This window comes from Salmo salar, chromosome 13, assembly GCF_965601325.2.
Source record: "Salmo salar chromosome 13, fSalSal1, whole genome shotgun sequence".
In the NCBI taxonomy this organism is placed as follows: Eukaryota; Metazoa; Chordata; class Actinopteri; order Salmoniformes; family Salmonidae; genus Salmo; species Salmo salar.
The window spans coordinates 24,731,634-24,752,292 of record NC_138303.1 but is presented as its reverse complement, the minus strand read 5'-3'; the positions used below and the strand labels follow the sequence as shown (position 1 = coordinate 24,752,292).

Below are 20,659 nucleotides of genomic sequence, written 5' to 3'. Positions count from 1 at the left end.
ATTCCCACTCATGCGAACCAGTTGCCCTTTTACACAGTAGGCCCAGCTGCCCATATGCCTTTTACACATTTAGGTCACGTCCATCTGCATTAGAGGATGGAAGATGAGTCCTAGCTGTAAGCAGCAGGCATCTTTAATATGCCAAACATCTACTCTGAGGAAATAATTTGATTAAGACACTCCTCAAGCTTGGCATTACCAAGATGCTTGTCAAGGTCATCAACAAGAATTAGGGAGGGGAACAGATTGAGGGCGGGGTGTGGTAAGGGGGGGCGGGGTGTGGTAAGCTGTATTCTGTAAATTAAGCTGTAAATTAAGTTTGTATATACTTTCCTTAAAAATACACTATGCTGAGAGCTAAAGGATCCTTTCCTGACTGTTCATGTCTAAATATTCTAGACAGATATTTATTAAACCATTTCCTCCTTTTGAGTCCTGTCATCGAGGCATATTCATCCCAGCTGAATAACAGAGTAAGATGAACAGTGATACTCATCTATTATTGACACACCATCAGCCCCTGAAAATAGCTGGGTGCCTCTGAGGCCTGCACTACTCTGTATGAGTGCTTGTGTGTGTCAATGGACCCAGCTCTGGTCCCTCTGCCAACACAGAGTTGAACCCATTCCAGACTTCTCCAAGGTCACACAGGCTCTGAATTGGCACAGAGACACACTGTCTTTGGTTACATACTGTAGTGTCCTTAATGAGTCCTTCAAACCACCAGAGATATTATCTGTTATATTGAAAAACAGCCACCATCATCCTTCAGGACTTTAATTTGCATTAGGTATTCTGAGACAGAGAGGGATAGAGCAACACAAGGAAATGGGAAGATTATGTCTGCATGATTATGTCTGAATTCTAATGTATATCAATTGTCTGTCACTTTTCTGTCCAGACACTTACCTTCCCAACTTAATAAATCTGTCTTATTTTCTGTCTCCCCCCGTCTAGATGGAGCGTGAGAAGGTGTCTCTGGTGTCCACGCTGCAGGACTCCCAGAAGCAGTTGGAGCAGGCCCACGGGGCCCTGGAGGAGCACCAGGACAAGGTCAGCCGTCTCACCGAGAACCTCAACGCCATCCGGAGGCTACAGGCCAGCAAGGAGCGCCAGTCAGCCCTGGACAATGAGAAGGAGCGCGACAGCAACGAGGACGGGGACTACTACGAGGTGGACATCAACGGACCTGAGATCCTGGAGTGCAAGTACAAGGTAATTGAACATGTATACACACACATATACTCTATGCACACACAAACACACACACACACGTTTGTTTTACTATCCTTGTGGGGACCAAACAATTGATTCCCATTCAAAATCCTATTTTCCCTAAACCTTAACCTAACCCTAACCTTAACCCCTAAACCTAACTCCTAAACCTAACCCCTAAGCCTAAAATAGCCCTTTGCCTTGTGGGGACTGGCAAAATGAATTTTCCTTGTTTTACTATCATTGTGAGGAATTTTGGTCCCCACAAAGATAGTAAAAACACACAAACACACACACACACACACACACACACACACACACACACACACACACACACACAGAGATATTGAAGCTATTCCTGAAACTCTGCCTCTGATGAGCTCAGGTTGCGGTGTCGGAGGCAGGTGAGCTAAAGGAGGAGCTGAAAACCCTGAAGGCAGAGTACCAGTCCTGTCAGTCACACTATGAGGAGGAGCGAGGCCATCTGGAGTCTCATGTCACAGCCCTTGGAGAGAAGCTGGCCTCTCTGGAGAAGACCAGCCACGTGGAGAGAGAGGAGAAGGCCAGGCTGGAGAAGGAGCTGCGCAAGGTGAGAAACATATTTTTATATTTGTGTTATATTGGTGAAATCTGTAGTTATTTTTTTTTACTTTTCTCTGTGTATGAATTGTGTATATATTTTTTTCTCATACTTGCAAACCAGATTTCTCACTAATGACTGGTTTATTAATTGATAAAGTGTCTCACTTTCTATCTGTAAAGGTGAGTGACGTGGCGGGCGAGTCCCAGGGCAGCCTGAGCGTGGCGCAGGACGAGCTGGTCACCTTCAGCGAGGAGCTGGCCACACTCTACAACCACGTGTGCATGTGCAACAACCAGACTCCCAACCGCGTCATGCTCGACTTCTACAAGCAGGGCAAGGGCGGGCGCACCAGTCCTGAGGGTCGCGGCCGCCGCTCCCCCATACTGCTCACTAAGGGCCTGTTCCCCGTCCCCGAAGCTGCCGACAGCGCCCCGTCCCCTGTCTCCTCTCCCCCCTCGCCCCGGGAGCCAATGAACGTGTACAACCTGGTGGCCATCATCCGGGATCAGATCAAGCACCTCCAGCTGGCGGTGGACCGCACCACAGAGCTGTCCCGTCAGAGGATGGCCTCTCTGGAGCTCGGCACAGTGGCTGATAAGGACAAGGAGGCCTGCATGGGGGAGATCCTTAAACTCAAGTCCCTGCTCAGCACCAAGAGGGAGCAGATCGCCACCCTGAGGACCGTGCTCAAAGCCAACAAACAGGTCAGATACTGAATCTCTCTGTTTGTATCTCCCTCCCCTCCCCTAATAATCAAAGTCAGGAGACTGAGGCAGGGAGGTGGCTGTCTGAAGCGTGTTCAGCTGTCACAGCAAATGCACTGCAGCTAAGAGTCATAACAAAACACCATGTAGAGACAGCTGGTGGCTGTGAGTGTGTAAAAAATGTGATAGAGTTAGGAAAAGATGAATGCTCTCTAAAGCAGACACACCCTGCCAGCCCAGAGCCCCAGTCTGTGTGTGTCCAGTTGCTGGTATTTTATTAGGATCCCCATTATCTGTTGCAAAAGCAGCAGCTACTCTTCCTGGGGTCCACACAAAACATGAAACATAATACAGAATGACATAATACAGAACATCATTAGACAAGAACAGCTCAAGGGCAGAACGACATACATTTTTAAAAAGGCACACGTAGCCTACATATCAGTGCATACACACAAACTATCTTGGTCAAATACGGGAGAGGTGTTGTGCTGTGTGGTGTTGCTTTATCTGTTTTTTGAAACCAGGTTTGCTGTTTATTTGAGCAATATGAGGTGGAAGAAGTTCCATGCAATAAGGGCTCTATATAATACTGTACGCTTTCTTGAATTTGTTCTGGATTTGGGGACAATGAAAAGACCCCTGGTGGTCTTTGCCTGGTGGGGTAAGTGTGTGTGTCAGAGCTGTGTGTAAGTTGACTATGCAAATAATTTGGGATTTTCAACACAAAAGAAGAAGTCTGGAGCTGGTGTCAGCTCTTTGAAGATGGTGTGTGTTCCTCAGCTCCTGAACCTGTGAAAAGACTCTCAGATGAAAGCCTGTCTTTTAAAGACACACCTGTAGTCTTTAAATCCAGCCAGCTCCCCAATGAACTGCTGTGCAAGTAAACCTTCAGAGGTCACAGCACTAAAACGGACTATAATGACATAAATCTGCAGGAACAAGACTCAAAATGGCCGATTGCAGTTGGTCTGACCCGTTGTTGTGTTGTGTCCCCCCTGCAGACGGCTGAGGTGGCGCTGGCCAACCTGAAGAGTAAGTATGAGAACGAGAAGGCCATGGTGACGGAGACCATGATGAAGCTGAGGAACGAACTCAAGGCCCTGAAGGAGGATGCCGCCACCTTCTCCTCGCTCAGGGCCATGTTTGCCACACGGTAAGAGGAATATGCTATAACACTTCCTGTTTAAAACACATTCGGAACACACTATCACACTTCCTGTTTAAAACACATTAGGAACACACTATCACACTCCTAGTTTAAAACGTATGTTAAAAACAAGTTATCTCGCTCCTTGGCCAGACAGTAAGAGAGTAGTCAAAGATGGTCCAAGAACAGACATTTACATATGCTCTCTCTATATACAACGGTAACAGATTCATCTGTCCACATGAGATCAGGCTTGAGACTTTATGTATTCTTTATGTTTGCCACACTACAAGACTCAAAATGGCCAGAAACAAAGAACATTCTTCTGAAAATAGTCAGTCTATTCTTGTTCTGAGAAATGAAGGCTATTCCATGTGAGACATTGCCAAGAAACTGAACATCTCGTACAACACTGTGTACTATTCCCTTCACAGAACAGCGCAAACTGGCTCTAACAAGAATAGACTGACGAGTTTCAGAAGAAAGTAATTTGTTTCTGGCCATTTTGAGCCTGTAATCGAACCCACAAATGCTGATGCTCCAGATACACAAATAGTCTAAAGAAGGCCAGTTTTATTGCTTCTTTAATCAGAACAACAGTTTTCAGCTGTGCTAACATAATTGCAAAAGGGTTTTCTAATGATCAATTAGCCTTTTAAAATTATAAACTTGGATTAGATAACACAACGTGCCATTGGAACACAGGAGTGATGGTTCCTGATAATGGGCCTCTGTACGCCTATGTAGATATTCCATAAAAATGTGTCGTTTCCAGCTACAATAGTAATTTACAACATTAACAATGTCTACACTGTATTTCTGATAAATGTTATGTATTTCAATGGACAATTTTTTTTGCTTTTCTTTCAAAAGCAAGGAAAATTCTCAGTGACCCCAAACTTTTGAACGGTAGTGTACATATCGTGTATTTAGCATGTTCATGCTTTAAAAACCTGTTGCCATGAGATTAAATTGAAAGATTGATTGTCCAAAACACCTATAAGTCCCGGTGTCGATCTGGCCACTTTTAATATGTTAACCTACCAGTAACACCACAGAGACACCGTCCTAACACCACAGAGACACCGTCCTAACACCACAGAGACACCGTCCTAACACCACAGAGACACCGTCCTAACACCACACTCACAACAAGGTCAATCTCTGTTTAACAGCACACGCCATATTTACCATATGGTAACGATGTGTCCATAACATACTTTTAATATCACACAGGTTTAATAGGAGTGTTGTTTTTCTCTGTGAATCTGGGCCAGTGGAGGATGGCCATAAAATGGACACATCTCTAATCTGTATGAAAATAATGCTATGACGGAGAAGCAGGGTTTTTGACCAAGTGTATCGTTAAAACCCCTACGTTAAAACCCCTTGCTGGCTAAGTCTGCTGATTCCCATAAGAAGCAGGCCAAAGGGTTTCCCTTATAATCCCTACCTCAGTCTAGACTGGATTACTACCTCAGATACACTGTACTGCACTACAGTCTCAACGTAGACTCAGCGTAGTCTCACCGTACAGTAGTCTTCCTCCTGAAGGAGAGAGAGAGAGAGAGAGAGAGAGAGAGAGTGTGTGTGTGTGTGTGTGTGTGTGTGTGTGTGTGTGTGTGTGTGTGTGTGTGTGTGTGTGTGTGTGTGTGTGTGTGTGTGTGTGTGTGTGTGTGTGTGTGTGTGTGTGTTTGGGGTGGGGGTTCTATGTTTTTGGGTGGATTGGTGTGACTATGACTATGAGTATCGCTACACATGAGTACAGTATATTCATGTACTGCACATTCATTTGGTACTTTTTTTGCTCTGATCTCCTCCCTTCTCCTGCAAACCTCCCTGGACCAGATGGTGACTCTGAGGCAGTCTCTCTCTGTCTTTAAGACTCCCCAGCTTACAGCAAAGCTCATGTCACGCTGTGCTGAAAGTAGAGGAGAGAGGAGAGGAGGGCTGCACCATCCACAGAGAGTGTGTAGTCAGCACCCCTCATCTTTAAAGTAGGGTAATGCTATATCTTCCCTACCAGTCCATTAGCTGGTGTTATTGAGAAACTCTATGTAACTGCAGTAGCTAATCGATTAGCATGGTGAAGAAAACTGTCTTCCTCTGTAAATATTAGTTTCTGTTGTCATAACGATTTGGTGCAATGCAGGGCGAGATTGGCTGATGATACAGGTGTTAAACCACCCCTCTGAAGACATGAGCGGAATTCAGCTCTCACTGAGCACCTCAGAGGCAGCCATTTAGAAAATAACTGACATTGTGCTTAGAATAGCTAGCACCAGAGATACTGTATGTAATGACGAGATGATCTTGTCTCCATTCTAACAATGGGAGTCGTTGTCCCAAAGGCAGGAAGGCAGGCGGTCTACTTATCGGTCGGCTTATCACTGTATTTTGACGTGGACCCTCTCGCTTCGCCTCTACCTCTCTGCTGGCACTGAACAATCAGGGGTTTCGAACCTAGTGGTCGTTAAGAGGAAGTGGCTATTAGTAGCAGAAGGAGGGTGTTAGATACTGTATGACAGAGGAAAAGGGCAGCACCAGAGAGGGGCATGTTAAATGTTTATTTCCCTGGTCTCCATCCTTGTCCTCCTATGCTGTTGTAAGAGACTGAAGATGCTGATAACACAACATAACTAAACCAGACATAACATAGCTCAGCTCTGCTCTGGGGGACTCTTAGCCTCCCCCTCAGTCTTAACCTTGTATGGTGATTGCTATTTGCCTTAGATAGAATTCATGTAAAGTTTTTGTTATTCCCTATATAGTGCACTATAGGGAATAGGGAGCCATTTCGGACGCGGCCTCAGTATGTTCAGCCTGGGTATTGGTGGTGGTGTTCAGGGCTGTGTTCAGCCTGGGTATTGGTGGTGGTGTTCAGGGCTGTGTTCAGCCTGGGTATTGGTGGTGGTGTTCAGGGCTGTGTTAAGCCTGGGTATTGGTGGTGGTGTTCAGGGCTGTGTTCAGCCTGGGTATTGGTGGTGGTGTTCAGGGCTGTGTTCAGCCTGGGTATTGGTGGTGGTGTTCAGGGCTGTGTTCAGCCTGGGTATTGGTGGTGGTGTTCAGGGCTGTGTTCAGCCTGGGTATTGGTGGTGGTGTTCAGGGCTGTGTTCAGCCTGGGTATTGGTGGTGGTGTTCAGGGCTGTGTTCAGCCTGGGTATTGGTGGTGGTGTTCAGGGCTGTGTTAAGCCTGGGTATTGGTGGTGGTGTTCAGGGCTGTGTTCAGCCTGGGTATTGGTGGTGGTGTTCAGGGCTGTGTTAAGCCTGGGTATTGGTGGTGGTGTTCAGGGCTGTGTTCAGCCTGGGTATTGGTGGTGGTGTTCAGGGCTGTGTTCAGCCTGGGTATTGGTGGTGGTGTTCAGGGCTGTGTTCAGCCTGGGTATTGGTGGTGGTGTTCAGGGCTGTGTTCAGCCTGGGTATTGGTGGTGGTGTTCAGGGCTGTGTTCAGCCTGGGTATTGGTGGTGGTGTTCAGGGCTGTGTTCAGCCTGGGTATTGGTGGTGGTGTTCAGGGCTGTGTTCAGCCTGGGTATTGGTGGTGGTGTTCAGGGCTGTGTTAAGCCTGGGTATTGGTGGTGGTGTTCAGGGCTGTGTTCAGCCTGGGTATTGGTGGTGGTGTTCAGTCACTATACTGTCTGGGGCCTGCTAATTTGGCCCTATAGAATGATGGTGAGGCAGGAGGAGAAGGGGTGGAGGCCTCTTTGAGAATCTTTAAGAGGCAGATGGCCATGACTGACCCACGTTTCCCACACTCCCCCGTTCCTTCCCTCCATCCCCTCATCAGTCCTCCATCTTCACAGCAACACATCCTAGAGGGAGAGAGGGGTGGAGGGGTCTCTCACTTTAGCTTCTCTACAGGGACTTCATTTCAGTCTTTCTCATGGAAATGTTAACATACTCTGTCGAGTTAAAGGTAGATTTTTGGATTTCTGAGACTTTCAGTCAGTTTGGAGTGTGTGGCCGCAGAGTGATGGAGTTAGAGTGATGGGGTTAGAGTGAACAGAGTGAGGGGGTTAGAGTGAACGGAGTGAGGGGGTTAGAGTGAACGGAGTGAGGGGGTTAGAGTGAACAGAGTGAGGGGGTTAGAGTGAATAGAGTGAACAAATGTGCAAGTCTTTGTGAGACCCTTTTGTATAATGCAAGCTCCTAATGTGTGTGTGTTTGTGCGTGTGTGTGCGCGCAGGCTTTACTCCAGCTGTGGTATCAGTTTACAGTAAGACCCTGGCTCTTACATTCCTAAGACATGTCTAGACATGCCTGCTCTCAGCAGCCCTCAGCGCTATACACACACAAGGCAAGACTAATGATCAGACCAGCACCTGCAGTTAAATCATACATTTTACATTTTAGTCATTTAGCAGACGCTCTTATCCAGAGCGACTTACAGTAGTGAATACATACATTTCATACATTATATATTTTTTGTACTGTACAAGCACACACTGTACAAGCACACACTCTCATTCTATACTTAACAAAAATATAAACGCTACATGTAAAGTGTAGAAAAAAGGAGGAAGGGAAGCAATGTTAAGATGCTGTACACAATAGTAGGTTTTAGTAGACAGAAGGTGCTAAGGTACACAATAGTAGGTTTTGGTAGACAGAAGGTGCTAAGGTACACAATAGTAGGTTTTGGTAGACAGAAGGTGCTAAGGTACACAATAGTAGGTTTTGGTAGACAGAAGGTGTTAAGGTACACAATAGTAGGTTTTGGTAGACAGAAGGTGCTAAGGTACACAATAGTAGGTTTTAGTAGACAGAAGGTGCTAAGGTATACAATAGTAGGTTTTGGTAGACAGAAGGTGCTAAGGTACACAATAGTAGGTTTTGGTAGACAGAAGGTGCTAAGGTACACAATAGTAGGTTTTGGTAGACAGAAGGTACTAAGGTACACAATAGTAGGTTTTGGTGGACAGAAGGTGCTCTTTGGTTAAAAGGACAAATTGATCATCAAAAAAAGGAGGACCAAGGCACTCTTCATATAATGAATTAAAATGCCTTTATTTGTATGGCATGTTTTACTGCATGGCCTTCATAAGGGGGTACTTCCTGACGAAGGCCATGCAGCCGAAACGCGTCGCCGAAACGTGTCAGAATTTTTTATCTTTGTTTCCACTGAACATGCCATACAAATAAAGGCATTTTAATTAGCTACATGTAAAGTGTTGGTCCCATGTTTCATGACCTGAAATGAAAGATCCCCAATATTTTCCTTACATACAAAAAGCACATTTCTCTGAAATGTTGTGCACAAATTTGTTTACATCCCTGTTAGTGAGCCTTTCTCCTTTGCCAAGATAATACATCCACCTGACAGGTGTGTCATATTAAGAAGCTGATTAAACAGCATGATTATTACACAGCTGCACCTTGTACTGGTGACAATAAAAGGCCACTCTAAAATGTGCAGATTTACAATGCCACATATGTATCTAGTTTTGAGGGAGTGCACAATTGGCAGGAATGTCCACCAGAGCTGTTGCCGGAGGATTTAATGTTAATTTCTCTACAATAAGCTGCCTCCAATGTCATTTTTGAGAATTTGGGAGTACATCCAACCTGGCTCACAACCGCAGACCACGTGTAACTACGCCAGCCCAAGTCCTCCACATCCAGCTTCTTCACCTGCAGGATTGTCTGAGACCAGCCACCCGGACAGCTGATGAAACTCAGGAGTATTTCTGTCTGTAATAAAGCCCTTTTGTGGGGAAAAACTCATTCTGATTGGCTGGGCCTATCTCCCCATTTGTGGGACCTGGCTCCCAAGTGGGTGGGCCTATGCCCTCCCAGGCCCACCCATGGTTGCGCCCCTGCCCCCCCAAAATCCATAGATTAGGGCCTAATTATTTTATTTCAATTGACTGATTTTCTTATATGATCTGTAATTCAGGGAGGAAAAAAAGAATTGTTGCATGTTGCGTTTATATTTTTTGTTCAGTATATCTTTGTCTTCTTCTGATTTCCATTTTGTTCTTAATTTCATTATTGGTTATGTTATTCCTTCTTTCTCTCCCCCCTTCTCCCTCCTTAGTCCTCTCTCTCATCCTCCTCCACCATGACCAGTGCTGTTCCCACATAGCCAGAGAACAGTGTGTGTGGGTCTGAGTACATAGTCCATTTGACAAACAAATGGGCTGTAGTGCTGTGTGCCTGCACGCATTTGTCAGTATGTTTAGGGCGTGTGCGCCTGTCTGTGTAGTCCATACCCTCCCTATGAATGCCTCGTCAAATTTCATTCAGCGCATGTGTTTGGGTGTGGATATGAGTGAATTCCGTGCACATGTGTATACTCTTTGCGCATGTGTGTGTGTGCAGTGAGCCTGTGTGTGTGTTTCGTTACCCCTGGCAACTATAGATCATCTGAGATGTGGAGTCTCTGTTCCTCACTACTCTGAATGTGGAGACTGTTGTTCTACAAAGGGCCAGCCGCCCCCCAGACACCCAGGGCCATTGTGGCCCACCACCCCTCTCTATCAGGCCAAGAAGGGCCCCATTGTAATTCCTCATCCCCAGAATGGAACCCTGTATTTTTTCCAGGGAAAACCCACACCCTCTTACACCCTCCCCCCAGCATGGCTAGTCCATGTTAAAGGGCACTGTGTCTCCTGGGAGCCCCCCACCCCCATTCACCATCTCACACTGGGTCAAATTAAACTGCACTGATCCCTATTGTCTGGGTGTGTGTCCCACTGGGAATCAGACTGCAAGCCCACAAGGGGGGGCTGTGTTTGTGTATATGGGGGAAGAGAGGAGTGCCCATGTGCAATAACACAACACCTCAACGGGCCACTAGTGAGAGACTCAATAACTAAATGAGGTCTTATGTGAACATTAAGAAGAGGCTTTCAGGCATCGACTGGGGCAATGGTAAGAACCACAACAGACCTCAGGAACATGGTTGTCGTGTTGACGTTTTATAGATTGTTATTGACACCTGGAATTGTAGAGGAAAACATTCCAATCCAGCAGATCAAACAGTGTTTTTTGTCGCACAGTTTAGAATCAGAGTAACCTGGAATTCCTTTGATAGAATTCAGTGCCAGGGAGTGTTCTAATTGCAGGATGTGTGGAGACCTGCGGGCAGGATTGAGGGAGTGCTTTGAGATGCCATTTCTTTGGTGCCAATGTGAGTTAGGCTAAAGGACAGCTGGGGTGGAAGGTAGGACGCAGATATCTCTGCAGATGTGTGGCTAACATCATTGCTGGGGAATGTCAATGTCATCTCAGATAGCTGTGTCAGCAGCATTGAAATGGGACTGAGGGAGAGAGAGAGAAAAGGGAGAGAAAAAAGTGACAGCAGGTAGCGAGAATGGAGGAGTTTGATAGAAGGCTAGAGAAAGGCAGGGGGAGGGAGAGAAGAGGAAATAAGAGAAAGGATGAAGGAAGGATGATAAATGAAGGAGGGAGAGAGGGGGGATGACAGAGAGATGATGGAGAGATGTAATATGAGGATGCAGGGAAAGGAAAGAGAGGGTAAAAGAGAAAATGGCATAATGATTAATAATGAGAGAGGAGGGGTTGAGCAGATTAGAGACAGTGATATGAACCCCTGCCTCTACATTCTGGGCAGCATGACCTAGTTTTTCACACCTGCCTGGCTCTAACACACTCACATCCACACACACCAGATCACAACGGTATAGAAAGGGTAGAATTAGCATCACAGCACAGTGAGACTAAAGAAGAGATCGAAAGGGCGAGGGAGAGAAAGGCAAAAGAAGAGTAGTTCATATCTTGGGCTATTTCCCACTAATGTGAGAGATTGCATGTTTTATTACAGTGATGCTAGAGAAAAGGTGAAGACGGATTAATATAAAAGAAGCATCAGAGATGGCGAGAGGACAGTAAATATAGGTCTGTGAGCTCAGAAGTACAGTTGAAGTTGGAAAGTTACATACACCTTAGCCAAATACATTTAAACTCAGTTTTTCACAATTCCTGACATTTAATCCTAGTAAAAATGTCCTGTTTTAGGTCAGTTAGGATCACCACTTTATATTAAGAATGTGAAATGACAGAATAATAGTAGAGAGAATTATTTATTTCAGCTTTTATTTCTTTCATCACATTTCCAGTGGGTCAGAAGTTTACATACACTCAATTAGTATTTGGTAGCATTGCCTTTAAATTGTTTAACTTGGGTCAAACGTTTAGGGTAGCCTTCTACAAGCTTCCAACAATAAGTTGGGTGAATTTTGGCCCATTCCTCCTGACCGAGCTGGTATAACTGAGTTAGGTTTGTAGGCCTCCTTGCTCCCACACACATTTTCACTTCTGCCCACAAATTTTCTATGGGATTGCGGTCATGGCTTTGTGAGGGCCACTCCAATACCTTGACTTTGTTATCCTTAAGCCATTTTGCCACAACTTTGGAAGTATGCTTGGGGTCATTGTCCATTTGGAAGACCCATTTGCGACCAAGCTTTAACTTCCTGACTGATGTCTTGAGATGTTGCTTCAATATATCCACATCATTTTCCCACCTCATGATGCCATCTATTTTGTGAAGTGCACCAGTCCCTCCTGCAGCAAAGCACCCCCACAACATGATGCTGCCACCCCTGTGCTTTATTGTTGGGATGGTGTTCTTCGGCTTGCAAGCCTCCCCCTTTTTCCTCCAAACATAATGATGGTCATTATGGCCAAACAGTTCTACTTTTGTTTCATCAGACCAGAGGACATTTCTACAATAAGTATGATCTTTGTCCTCATGTGCAGTTGCAAACTGTAGTCTGGCATTTTTATGGCGGTTTTGGAGCAGTGGCTTCTTCCTTGCTGAGTGGTCTTTCAGGTTATGTCGATATAGGTCTCGTTTTACTGTGGCTATAGATACTTTTGTACCTGTTTCCTCCAGCATCTTCACAAGGTCCTTTGCTGTTGTTCTGGGATTGATTTGCACTTTTCGCACCAAAGTACGTTCATCTTTAGGAGACAGAACGCGTCTCCTTCCTGAGCGGTATGACGGCTGCGTGGTCCCATGGTGTTTATTCTTGCGTACTATTGTTTGTACAGATGAACGTGGTACCTTCAGGTGTTTGGAAATTGCTCCCAAGGATGAACCAGACTTGTGGAGGTCTACAATTGTTTTTCTGAGGTCTTGGCTGATTTCTTTTGATTTTCCCATGATGTCCAGCAAAGAGGCACTGAGTTTTAAGGTAGGCCTTGAAATACATCCACAAGTACACCTCCAATTGACTCAAATGATGTAAATCAGAAGCTTCTAAAGCCATGACATCATTTTCTGGAATTTTCCAAGCTGTTTAAAGGCACAGTCAACTTAGTGTATGTAAACTTCTGACCCACTGGATTTGTGATACAGTGAATTATAAGTGAAATAATCTGTCTGTAAACAATTGTTGAAAAATTACTTGTCATGCACAAAGTAGATGTCCTAACTGACTTGCCAAAACTATAGTTTGTTAACAAGAAATTTGTGGAGTGGTTGAAAAATGAGTTTTAATGACTCCAACCTAAGTGTATGTAAACTTCCGACTTCAACTGTATCTCTTCCAGTCTTGCACCTCTCTCATTTTCTCCCTCTCCCTTCTTCTTCTCTCTCTCCCTTAGCCCACTCCTTAGGTGATGCAGGAGGGACATTTCCTCCTTTGTGCGTGATCTATTATTAACTCACTCCGTGCTCAGACTCCTCATATTCTCATGCAGACAGACGAACTGACGTTCATTCTGCTGCATTCAGAATGAATGTTAATCACAACCATAGAGTTTTTAGTCCTCATCAGCAGAGACCACATGAAAACCTGGGACACATTCAAATGGGCTGTATGTTAGGCTAATAAACTCTGCATATATTACCATACTGTGTTTGGATATTAGCTGCACAAAGTGAGTCATGTGTAGCTGGGCCTTGAGATGAACAGTGTACCGTTTGGTGGAGGGGGGAGGGGCTGTGAATAGTAAATACATCTATACATTCTCCTTTGTCTCAGTGCAACACTTAGATGAGGTCTTGAGTGAGTCTTGTGGGGGTGAAAGGAGATCCTGTTGTTCTTACAGGATGACGACAGTTTAGGTGCTTGGAGAGAGAGTCTGGTGAAATGACAGTGCCGTAGACTTCAAGGCTCTGGTAGACACCTTAAGGGCTCTATCTGGTGGTGAAGACAGGCACTGGGGATGTAGGTCAAAGGTCAAGGCGAATTTAGGTCAATACGTGTTTCTTGCATTGGTATTCAGAGGGCTCAAAGGGCAGTGAAATCTTTCAGAAATGGCCACAGACAATATGAATAGTCTGAATGGAATATATGACTGTATGACTGTATGGTTCACTCTATATCCTCTCTCTCCTTCTCTGTATCTCTCCCTATCCCTTTCTCACTCTCTATCCCTCCTTCTCTCCTGTAGCTGTGATGAGTATGTGACTCAGCTGGATGAGATGCAGAGACAGCTGTCTGCAGCGGAGGATGAGAAGAAGACCCTGAACTCCCTGCTCCGCATGGCCATCCAGCAGAAGCTGGCCCTGACCCAGCGCCTGGAGGACCTGGAGTTTGACACCGAGCAGACCCGCCGCGGAGGCAAACCAAGAGCCAAAACCACTAACGGCAGAACCACTAATGGGCAGACCAACGCTGCCAACAACCCCCGCATAAGTCACGGCCTCACCTGTGCCGGGATCGGCCGCCCCAACGAGCCCAACACCATGCCCAACTGCATCCGTGGAGGCCCTGTGGTCTTCTGCAGCGAGAAGTACAAGATCTACTGCGACTGAAGCGGCTGCGTTGTCAGCACGGGATTGCTGTGTACAGAGGGGAGGAGCCGGAGGCTCTCCCCTGCATTAATGTTAAAGAGCCCCACTTTGCTCGCTTAGCTCCCTGCCTGCCCAGCCTGTAGCCTCATAGGGCCTGGTGTGTGTCTAACCTACAGTACATAAGTATGCCTATGGCCGCTCACATCTGCTAGTGTAAACGCTTAGGGGAATGCAGATGTGTATGTACAGTACAGTGTGCACTAGAAGTTTGGGACTGTTGTAGACATAATGTATGGCATGTGGATAGGGTCAAAACCGGCCGCCGGTGGGCTTCTGTGGATATTATGGGGTGCTGTACTTATGATGATGTAAAAGGTTGCAGCATTCGTGCTTAGTGTGTTCTGAACCCCCTGAGTGTGTTGCATTGTAACTGTAATGCACTTAGGTGGTGGGGACTTGGGAAGAGGGTGTCACTTTAAGGGGTCATGTGACTGAAGTTGACATCCTCTCCTTGTGTTGCTCGTCTGTTGGCGTTGGTGCTCCTTCAATAAAGCCCCCCATCCTCCTCTCTCTCCTGGCCCCCCAGGACTGAGCCAGCCCCAGCAACCCAATCAGGTCGCTCTTTAATGTTTACATAAACGAATGAAACAAAACAATATGCAAGTCCAGTGTGATTTGCTGGGTTTTCTAACTGAATTTCAAAACTCCCAAAGCGGGTTGGCTGATGATTAGTGATGCCGGAGGTGGGTGGTAAAGGAGCACCTAAGACCACAGGTGTTTAATTTCAGGATTCATTCAGGCCAATCGCATCGCATGGCATTGCAGCTGAGAATGCTACTGAGCTTTTAACTGTTTTTCTATGTAAACAGGTGTGTGTGGCACAGCACAAGCTATGTACTACAGGGCTCTACATTTTAACCAGAGCAGTTATTTAACATCTGCTGAAAGAAACGGAGGGCTATTCTATGTGACCCAGTATATGTCATATTGGTGTTCTTTCAGAGCCATATTACTAGAGAACGAAAGCAAGACGAAACGATCTCTACACCTAAATTAAGTGCACTTCAGAATAGGTGCCTCAGGTTCTAACTTCTATTAGAAAAGGATCAAATAACTGTGAACAGATACAATATAGTTTTGATCGATGGTGATTTTTGTAACATCAGTAAAGATCCTAAAAGAGCACAAAAATCAATGGCATCTGGATCATAATTCTGCAAACAAAACCGACAACCCTCGGCAAAGTGCCTGTCGACCCAAACACTTGATATCAACTATATCTATCTATCAATGTAAAGCCCCGTCTTTGTGTCTGTCACACTAATGCTCATCTCTCCCTCTATCTCCTCTCCCTCTATCTCCTCTCCCTCGATCTCTATTTTCCTCTCTTTTTGGATGCCCTTTTGAGCTCTCAAATGAACTATATGTGGTTATGTGGCTGAAAACCCTGTCCTCCTCCTCATGTCTCTAACCTGTGTCTCATCGCTTGGTTGTCATGACAACCACTCTCTCTTTTAGATTGTCAGCAGCTTGCTCGCCCTGAAACGCCACACTCCCTTTAAGTAGAGAGGGTGATTGTGGGGGAAAAAACTCTGAATATTGTCAGGCAACGTCCTCACGCGTATGCGTGTTCTGAACCCTGCGTGTGTCTGTGTGTGCGTGTCCGTGTGTCCGTGTGTCTGTGTGAGTGTGTGTCCGTGTGAGTGTGTGTGTGTGTGTGTGTGTGTCTGTGTCTGTGAGTATGTGTCTGTGTCTGTGAGTATGTGTCTGTGTCGGTGTGTGTGTGTCTGTGTGTGTCTGTGTGAGTGTGTGTGATCTCAGCTCCGGCACCGTGTGTGTATGTTGTTTTCTGAAAATATTGCAAATGGAGGGTAGTTCATTTCTGAGATGCTGTTTGTATGCAAGAGGACAAACCAATATACTGTCTTCATTATCCCCAAAAAAGCTTTAAACCTTGCAAGCTTGTGCCAGGCAGATTTTAAAAAAATAATGTGGGGCTTGTGTTAGATAAATCCATGTAGTACATAACCACACATTGTTAGCTTTATGATGCTTAAAGCAGGGTTGATGCGAGGAAATCCTTGAAGATTAATCAAATTATGCTTTTTCTACCAGTAACATATATAAAACTATATATTCTTAATGATATGATTGTAATCAGGTTAGAATCTTCTAGGATCCTCCTAGGCCCCCTCTCTCTGATATAGAGAGGGAGAGCTTTGGTTCCTCAGAACGAGGGACATCCCCAACCCTGCTTGAGTTGAGTATTTGCTGCCCTACGAGGCCTTTAGACACACAACACAGTATGGATACTGTGCTATTGTTCACGTCATACAAACACCTCCACTGAGTGAAAATCACTCTTTGGTTATTGTTCCACTTAAGTGACAGCGATAGATTCACTCTTTGTTTATATCAGTTTGCGCTGAGTGTAGAGACTGGGAGAGGACAGAGGAGTAATACTAGTGTTTAAACCATGCTGATCATGAATTTGATACTGTGTTTGGAGACATGGGTTCCAGGGTTATTTGAGGGAGATGCTCTGGTTTAGAGCAGGGTTGGTGATTTTAAAAAAGTATGTTTTTATATGAGGTTTTTGTTTAACTACTTTGTCTCTAACTGTGAAATCTTACCAGTGGACATTGATTCAAATTAGTTGACCCTCTATCCCCCTTCCCTTGTTTCGGCTCTTTGGATTCACTGAGCAATAGATAGATTTAATAATCCAGGATGTGATTGTGGCTAGAGAGACCCCCCCCCCCTAGTTCTCTTGGTCTAGTTTGAAATCAATGTCCGTTTATCTGGTGTCATCAATAGAATGCCACCAGAATAAGCTCCTCCTACCTCTGTCTGCAGGCTCTACCCACATCAACGTTGAGTTCTCTCACACGCTCTTAATTAGGTTTTTGATTGGTTGAGAGCCTGCATGCAACAAATAAAAAACATGCCCGTTCTCAATAACCTGCATGCCATTTGGGAAAAGCCCTCCTATGACTGACCTGGTTCTGGGGTATGGTTTAAACTCTGGGGGGGGGGGGGGGGGGGGGGTCTGTGTTTAGGAGATGTCAAAGGTCATAGTACTTGTGAGGTCATCGGCTTCTTGCACTTGCTGGTCTTCCTCAGGCAGTAGTGCTTTTACATCAGCTCCTCTAGAACATAGACATGATGTTGATATGACAGAGTCTGCTTCAAGACAACTAACCCAGTTTGCACCTACCTGTAGGTAGTAGCTACTATAACTAACTGGGGCTTCGGCGTTAATCTTTTTACTCTTTCTTATTTCGTGTTTTTGATTGGAATGGCATCATTACTGACCAAGTTAACGTCTAAATTGACCAATAATGCAAATGTTTATGATTTCTATGTGTCTTCGTTTTGCAGTAATTTAATTCTGCCCGGATGAGGATCCTCTAACACTGCCGACGTCACATTCAGTGTTCCTGAAAACAGCTAGCCCTAGAGGCCAAAATTGTAAAACCCGACCAAACAAAATCTCTTATATGAATATGAAATATTCCTCCAAGTTGCCCTTTAACTCACTATATAGCATGATCTATATGGCCTCTATAACCTATATGACCTCTAACCTCTATGTCCTATGTATGGGAATGAAAAGGTATTTCACATTTCCTAGTGCTGCTGCCGGAAGACGATGCTCACAAGTACAGTGAACTCTGCCCTCCTAGTAAAATGATGATCAGAGTTTGTGATTGTTTGAGTTATCCCTCCCATGAGAAGCCAGGGGAGCCGGTCTTTCCTCAATGTAAATCAACATACAGTTTTCATCTTTTTGTTTTTTATATCTTTTTTTTCTTTAACCTGTGCACTTTTATTATAGGATTATAACTTTATATTATTAACCTAGGAAAGGTTTAGTGCTATGGTTTGTGAGTTATTTAGTCAAGTATACACATATATGAATAGGAATATATTTCCTCCTATATGTTGTCTCTTTGTATCATCCATAGAGACCATTTACTCTCCTAAAACCACACCGCAAACCAGAGTCCTACTGTTAAGATTCTGAGAATTTATCCAACTGAATAAGCATCCTTGTATTGTTATGTCTCATCATATTATTATTATTATGCTGTTGGTTTGATTTTATGTTTGTTCTGCTGCCATGTTCTAAACAAAATCCAGGGTGAGCAAATTCTGGGGTTTTCATGTATTTATTATTCCTAGGAATAGTTCAAAGATAACGCGGAGAAACTTGACGACACTCTGATTCCAAAAATGGTAAGAAGTTCTTGGGGGAAGAAATGGAGTGACAAAATTATTTTGGTTTTTCCAGCTTCTTACCAGGGTGTCACACTGATAAGGGATCACTGGCTCACAGAATTCTCTGCAAGTGCAACGATTAAATTCCAAATTGGAATTGTTTCATTCTCTCTTTGTTTATCGTGCCAAATCTTGGTACATCATTTAGGTTTGAAAAGAATGAAGAATCAGAAAGAATGACAAGCCGTACATCAGTGAGAAAGGTATCGTTTGGGGCCGTGGCTTTCTGTCCTAGTGCTGCCCAGGATTTGTTTTGGGTCTGTTTTGTTCTTCGTTCTGACCAGTCGTGCCTTTCATTGTTTCAAGGGAGAATCGTAGACTAGTATTTTTGGTTAGTTTTTTAGGTGAGGAGGTTTGGGTTTAAAACTACTTTGTGAGCTGCAATAAATGCGAAGATGAGCCCTTTTTGCAGGGGTGAGAGGATAGTTTTCAAATTAGCTCAATTCAATTGATATTGTGTTGAATTCTGCAGGTCAGTGATCCTAACAGAAAATTCAGGGGTATTGAGAATTTATATTATTTTTTTTATCAAACTGGGAACCAAAATAAATCCCTTTGGCCTCCTATTGAACAAAATGTTACAAACACCACTACTGTGTTTTGGGTAGATCAGTGTTCTATTGGAAACATCTAGGTGATCTCGAACTTTGTTTGGTTAAGGTAATGTGCTATCAATAGTATTGTTGGAAAATGTGCAGGGAGTGCATTTTGTCTTTTGTTTGTCCAATTTGAGTTTTATTTTTTATTCTTGAATATTTTTTTTTTTTACATCTTATTAAAGCGTTGTGATTTCAGGAAACAGAAAACAGATTTTGCATCAACAAGCTTGAATTGTGCCATTATTGCCAATGCTTGTTTGTTGAGGCGTAAAAAGTTATCAATACGGTTGGGAAGCAAAAACAAAAGAAGAAAATAAAGTGCAATTTTAATGCTGTTTTACAAGGAAAATAAACGTTTTCTGTTTGCTGGAAGCAATAGCACTGTGATAATACACTAGCTGTGTAAACTTTATATTGTCATATTGTGTTTCAGTATTGATCCATATTGAGTTTGATACCTTTATATGAAATAACGACTTCATCTGTGTGTTGGTATGTATTTGAATTGTTATGCAGTTCGGTATTCTTCTCAATAATGTGTATTATGATTAGTGGCATATTCATTACAATTTAATATCATATGCATGTTCATCAGTCATGGGAACCTTTACACAGAATCGAAAACAAACCTAGAACTTTGAAGATGTTGGAAAAGTGAAAAAAGAAAATTATGAAAAAACGGAGTTTAGTCTATTGTAATACTGCTGAACTAATCCTATGAAAGTGTTGTTTTGTTTTCCTATAGAGAGGTGGTATGTCTGTGTAAAGGTAGTCATACTGGCTAAAATCAATAAATGTGACTAAAAAGACACGGTGTCCTGTGTGTATTTTCATTACTGTGTTAAGTCAGCAATGTTGTTCTGCTATTTTTATTGACTTGGCCAAGGCTTTTGATACGGTAGATCATTCCATTATTGTGGACCGGCTAAGGAGTATTGGTGTCTCTGAGGGGTCTTTGGCCTGGTTTGCTAACTACCTCTCTCAACGAGTGCAGTGTATAAAGTCAGAACATCTACTGTCTCAGCCACTGCCTGTCACCAAGTTTGTACCCCAACGCTCGATCCTAGGCCCCACGCTCTTCTCAATTTACATCTACAATATAGCTCAGGCAATAGGAAGCTCTCTCATCCATTTATATACAGATGATACATCTGGGGCGGCAGGTAGCCTAGTGGTTAGAGCGTTGGGCCAGTAACCGAAAGGTTGCTAGATAGAATTCTGAGCTGACTAGGTAAAAATCTGTCATTCTGCCCCTGAACAAGGCAGTTAATCCACTGTTCCCCGGTAGGCCGTCATTGTAAATAAGAATTTGTTCTTAACTGACTTGCCAAGTTAAATAAAGGCAAAATATAAAAAAATGCAGTCTTATACCCAGCTGGCCCCTCCCTGGATTTTGTGTTAAACACCCTACAACAAAGCTT

At 44.2% G+C, this 20,659-nt stretch overlaps 1 protein-coding gene across 1 annotated transcript in view; it reads left to right on the top strand.

The window, feature by feature from the left end:
• Positions 1 to 20,047, top strand: part of LOC106566609 (protein bicaudal D homolog 2) — an 83,357-nt gene extending 63,310 nt beyond the window's left edge. Inside the window, exons 6-10 of the mRNA XM_014134787.3 lie at positions 958 to 1,215; positions 1,601 to 1,804; positions 1,978 to 2,502; positions 3,507 to 3,658; positions 14,016 to 20,047. Of these exons, the coding sequence (XP_013990262.1) occupies positions 958 to 1,215; positions 1,601 to 1,804; positions 1,978 to 2,502; positions 3,507 to 3,658; positions 14,016 to 14,379 (1,503 nt within the window). The 3' untranslated portion in view covers positions 14,380 to 20,047. The remainder of the gene's footprint in view (positions 1 to 957; positions 1,216 to 1,600; positions 1,805 to 1,977; positions 2,503 to 3,506; positions 3,659 to 14,015) is intronic.
• The last annotated feature ends 612 nt before the right edge of the window (positions 20,048 to 20,659 follow it).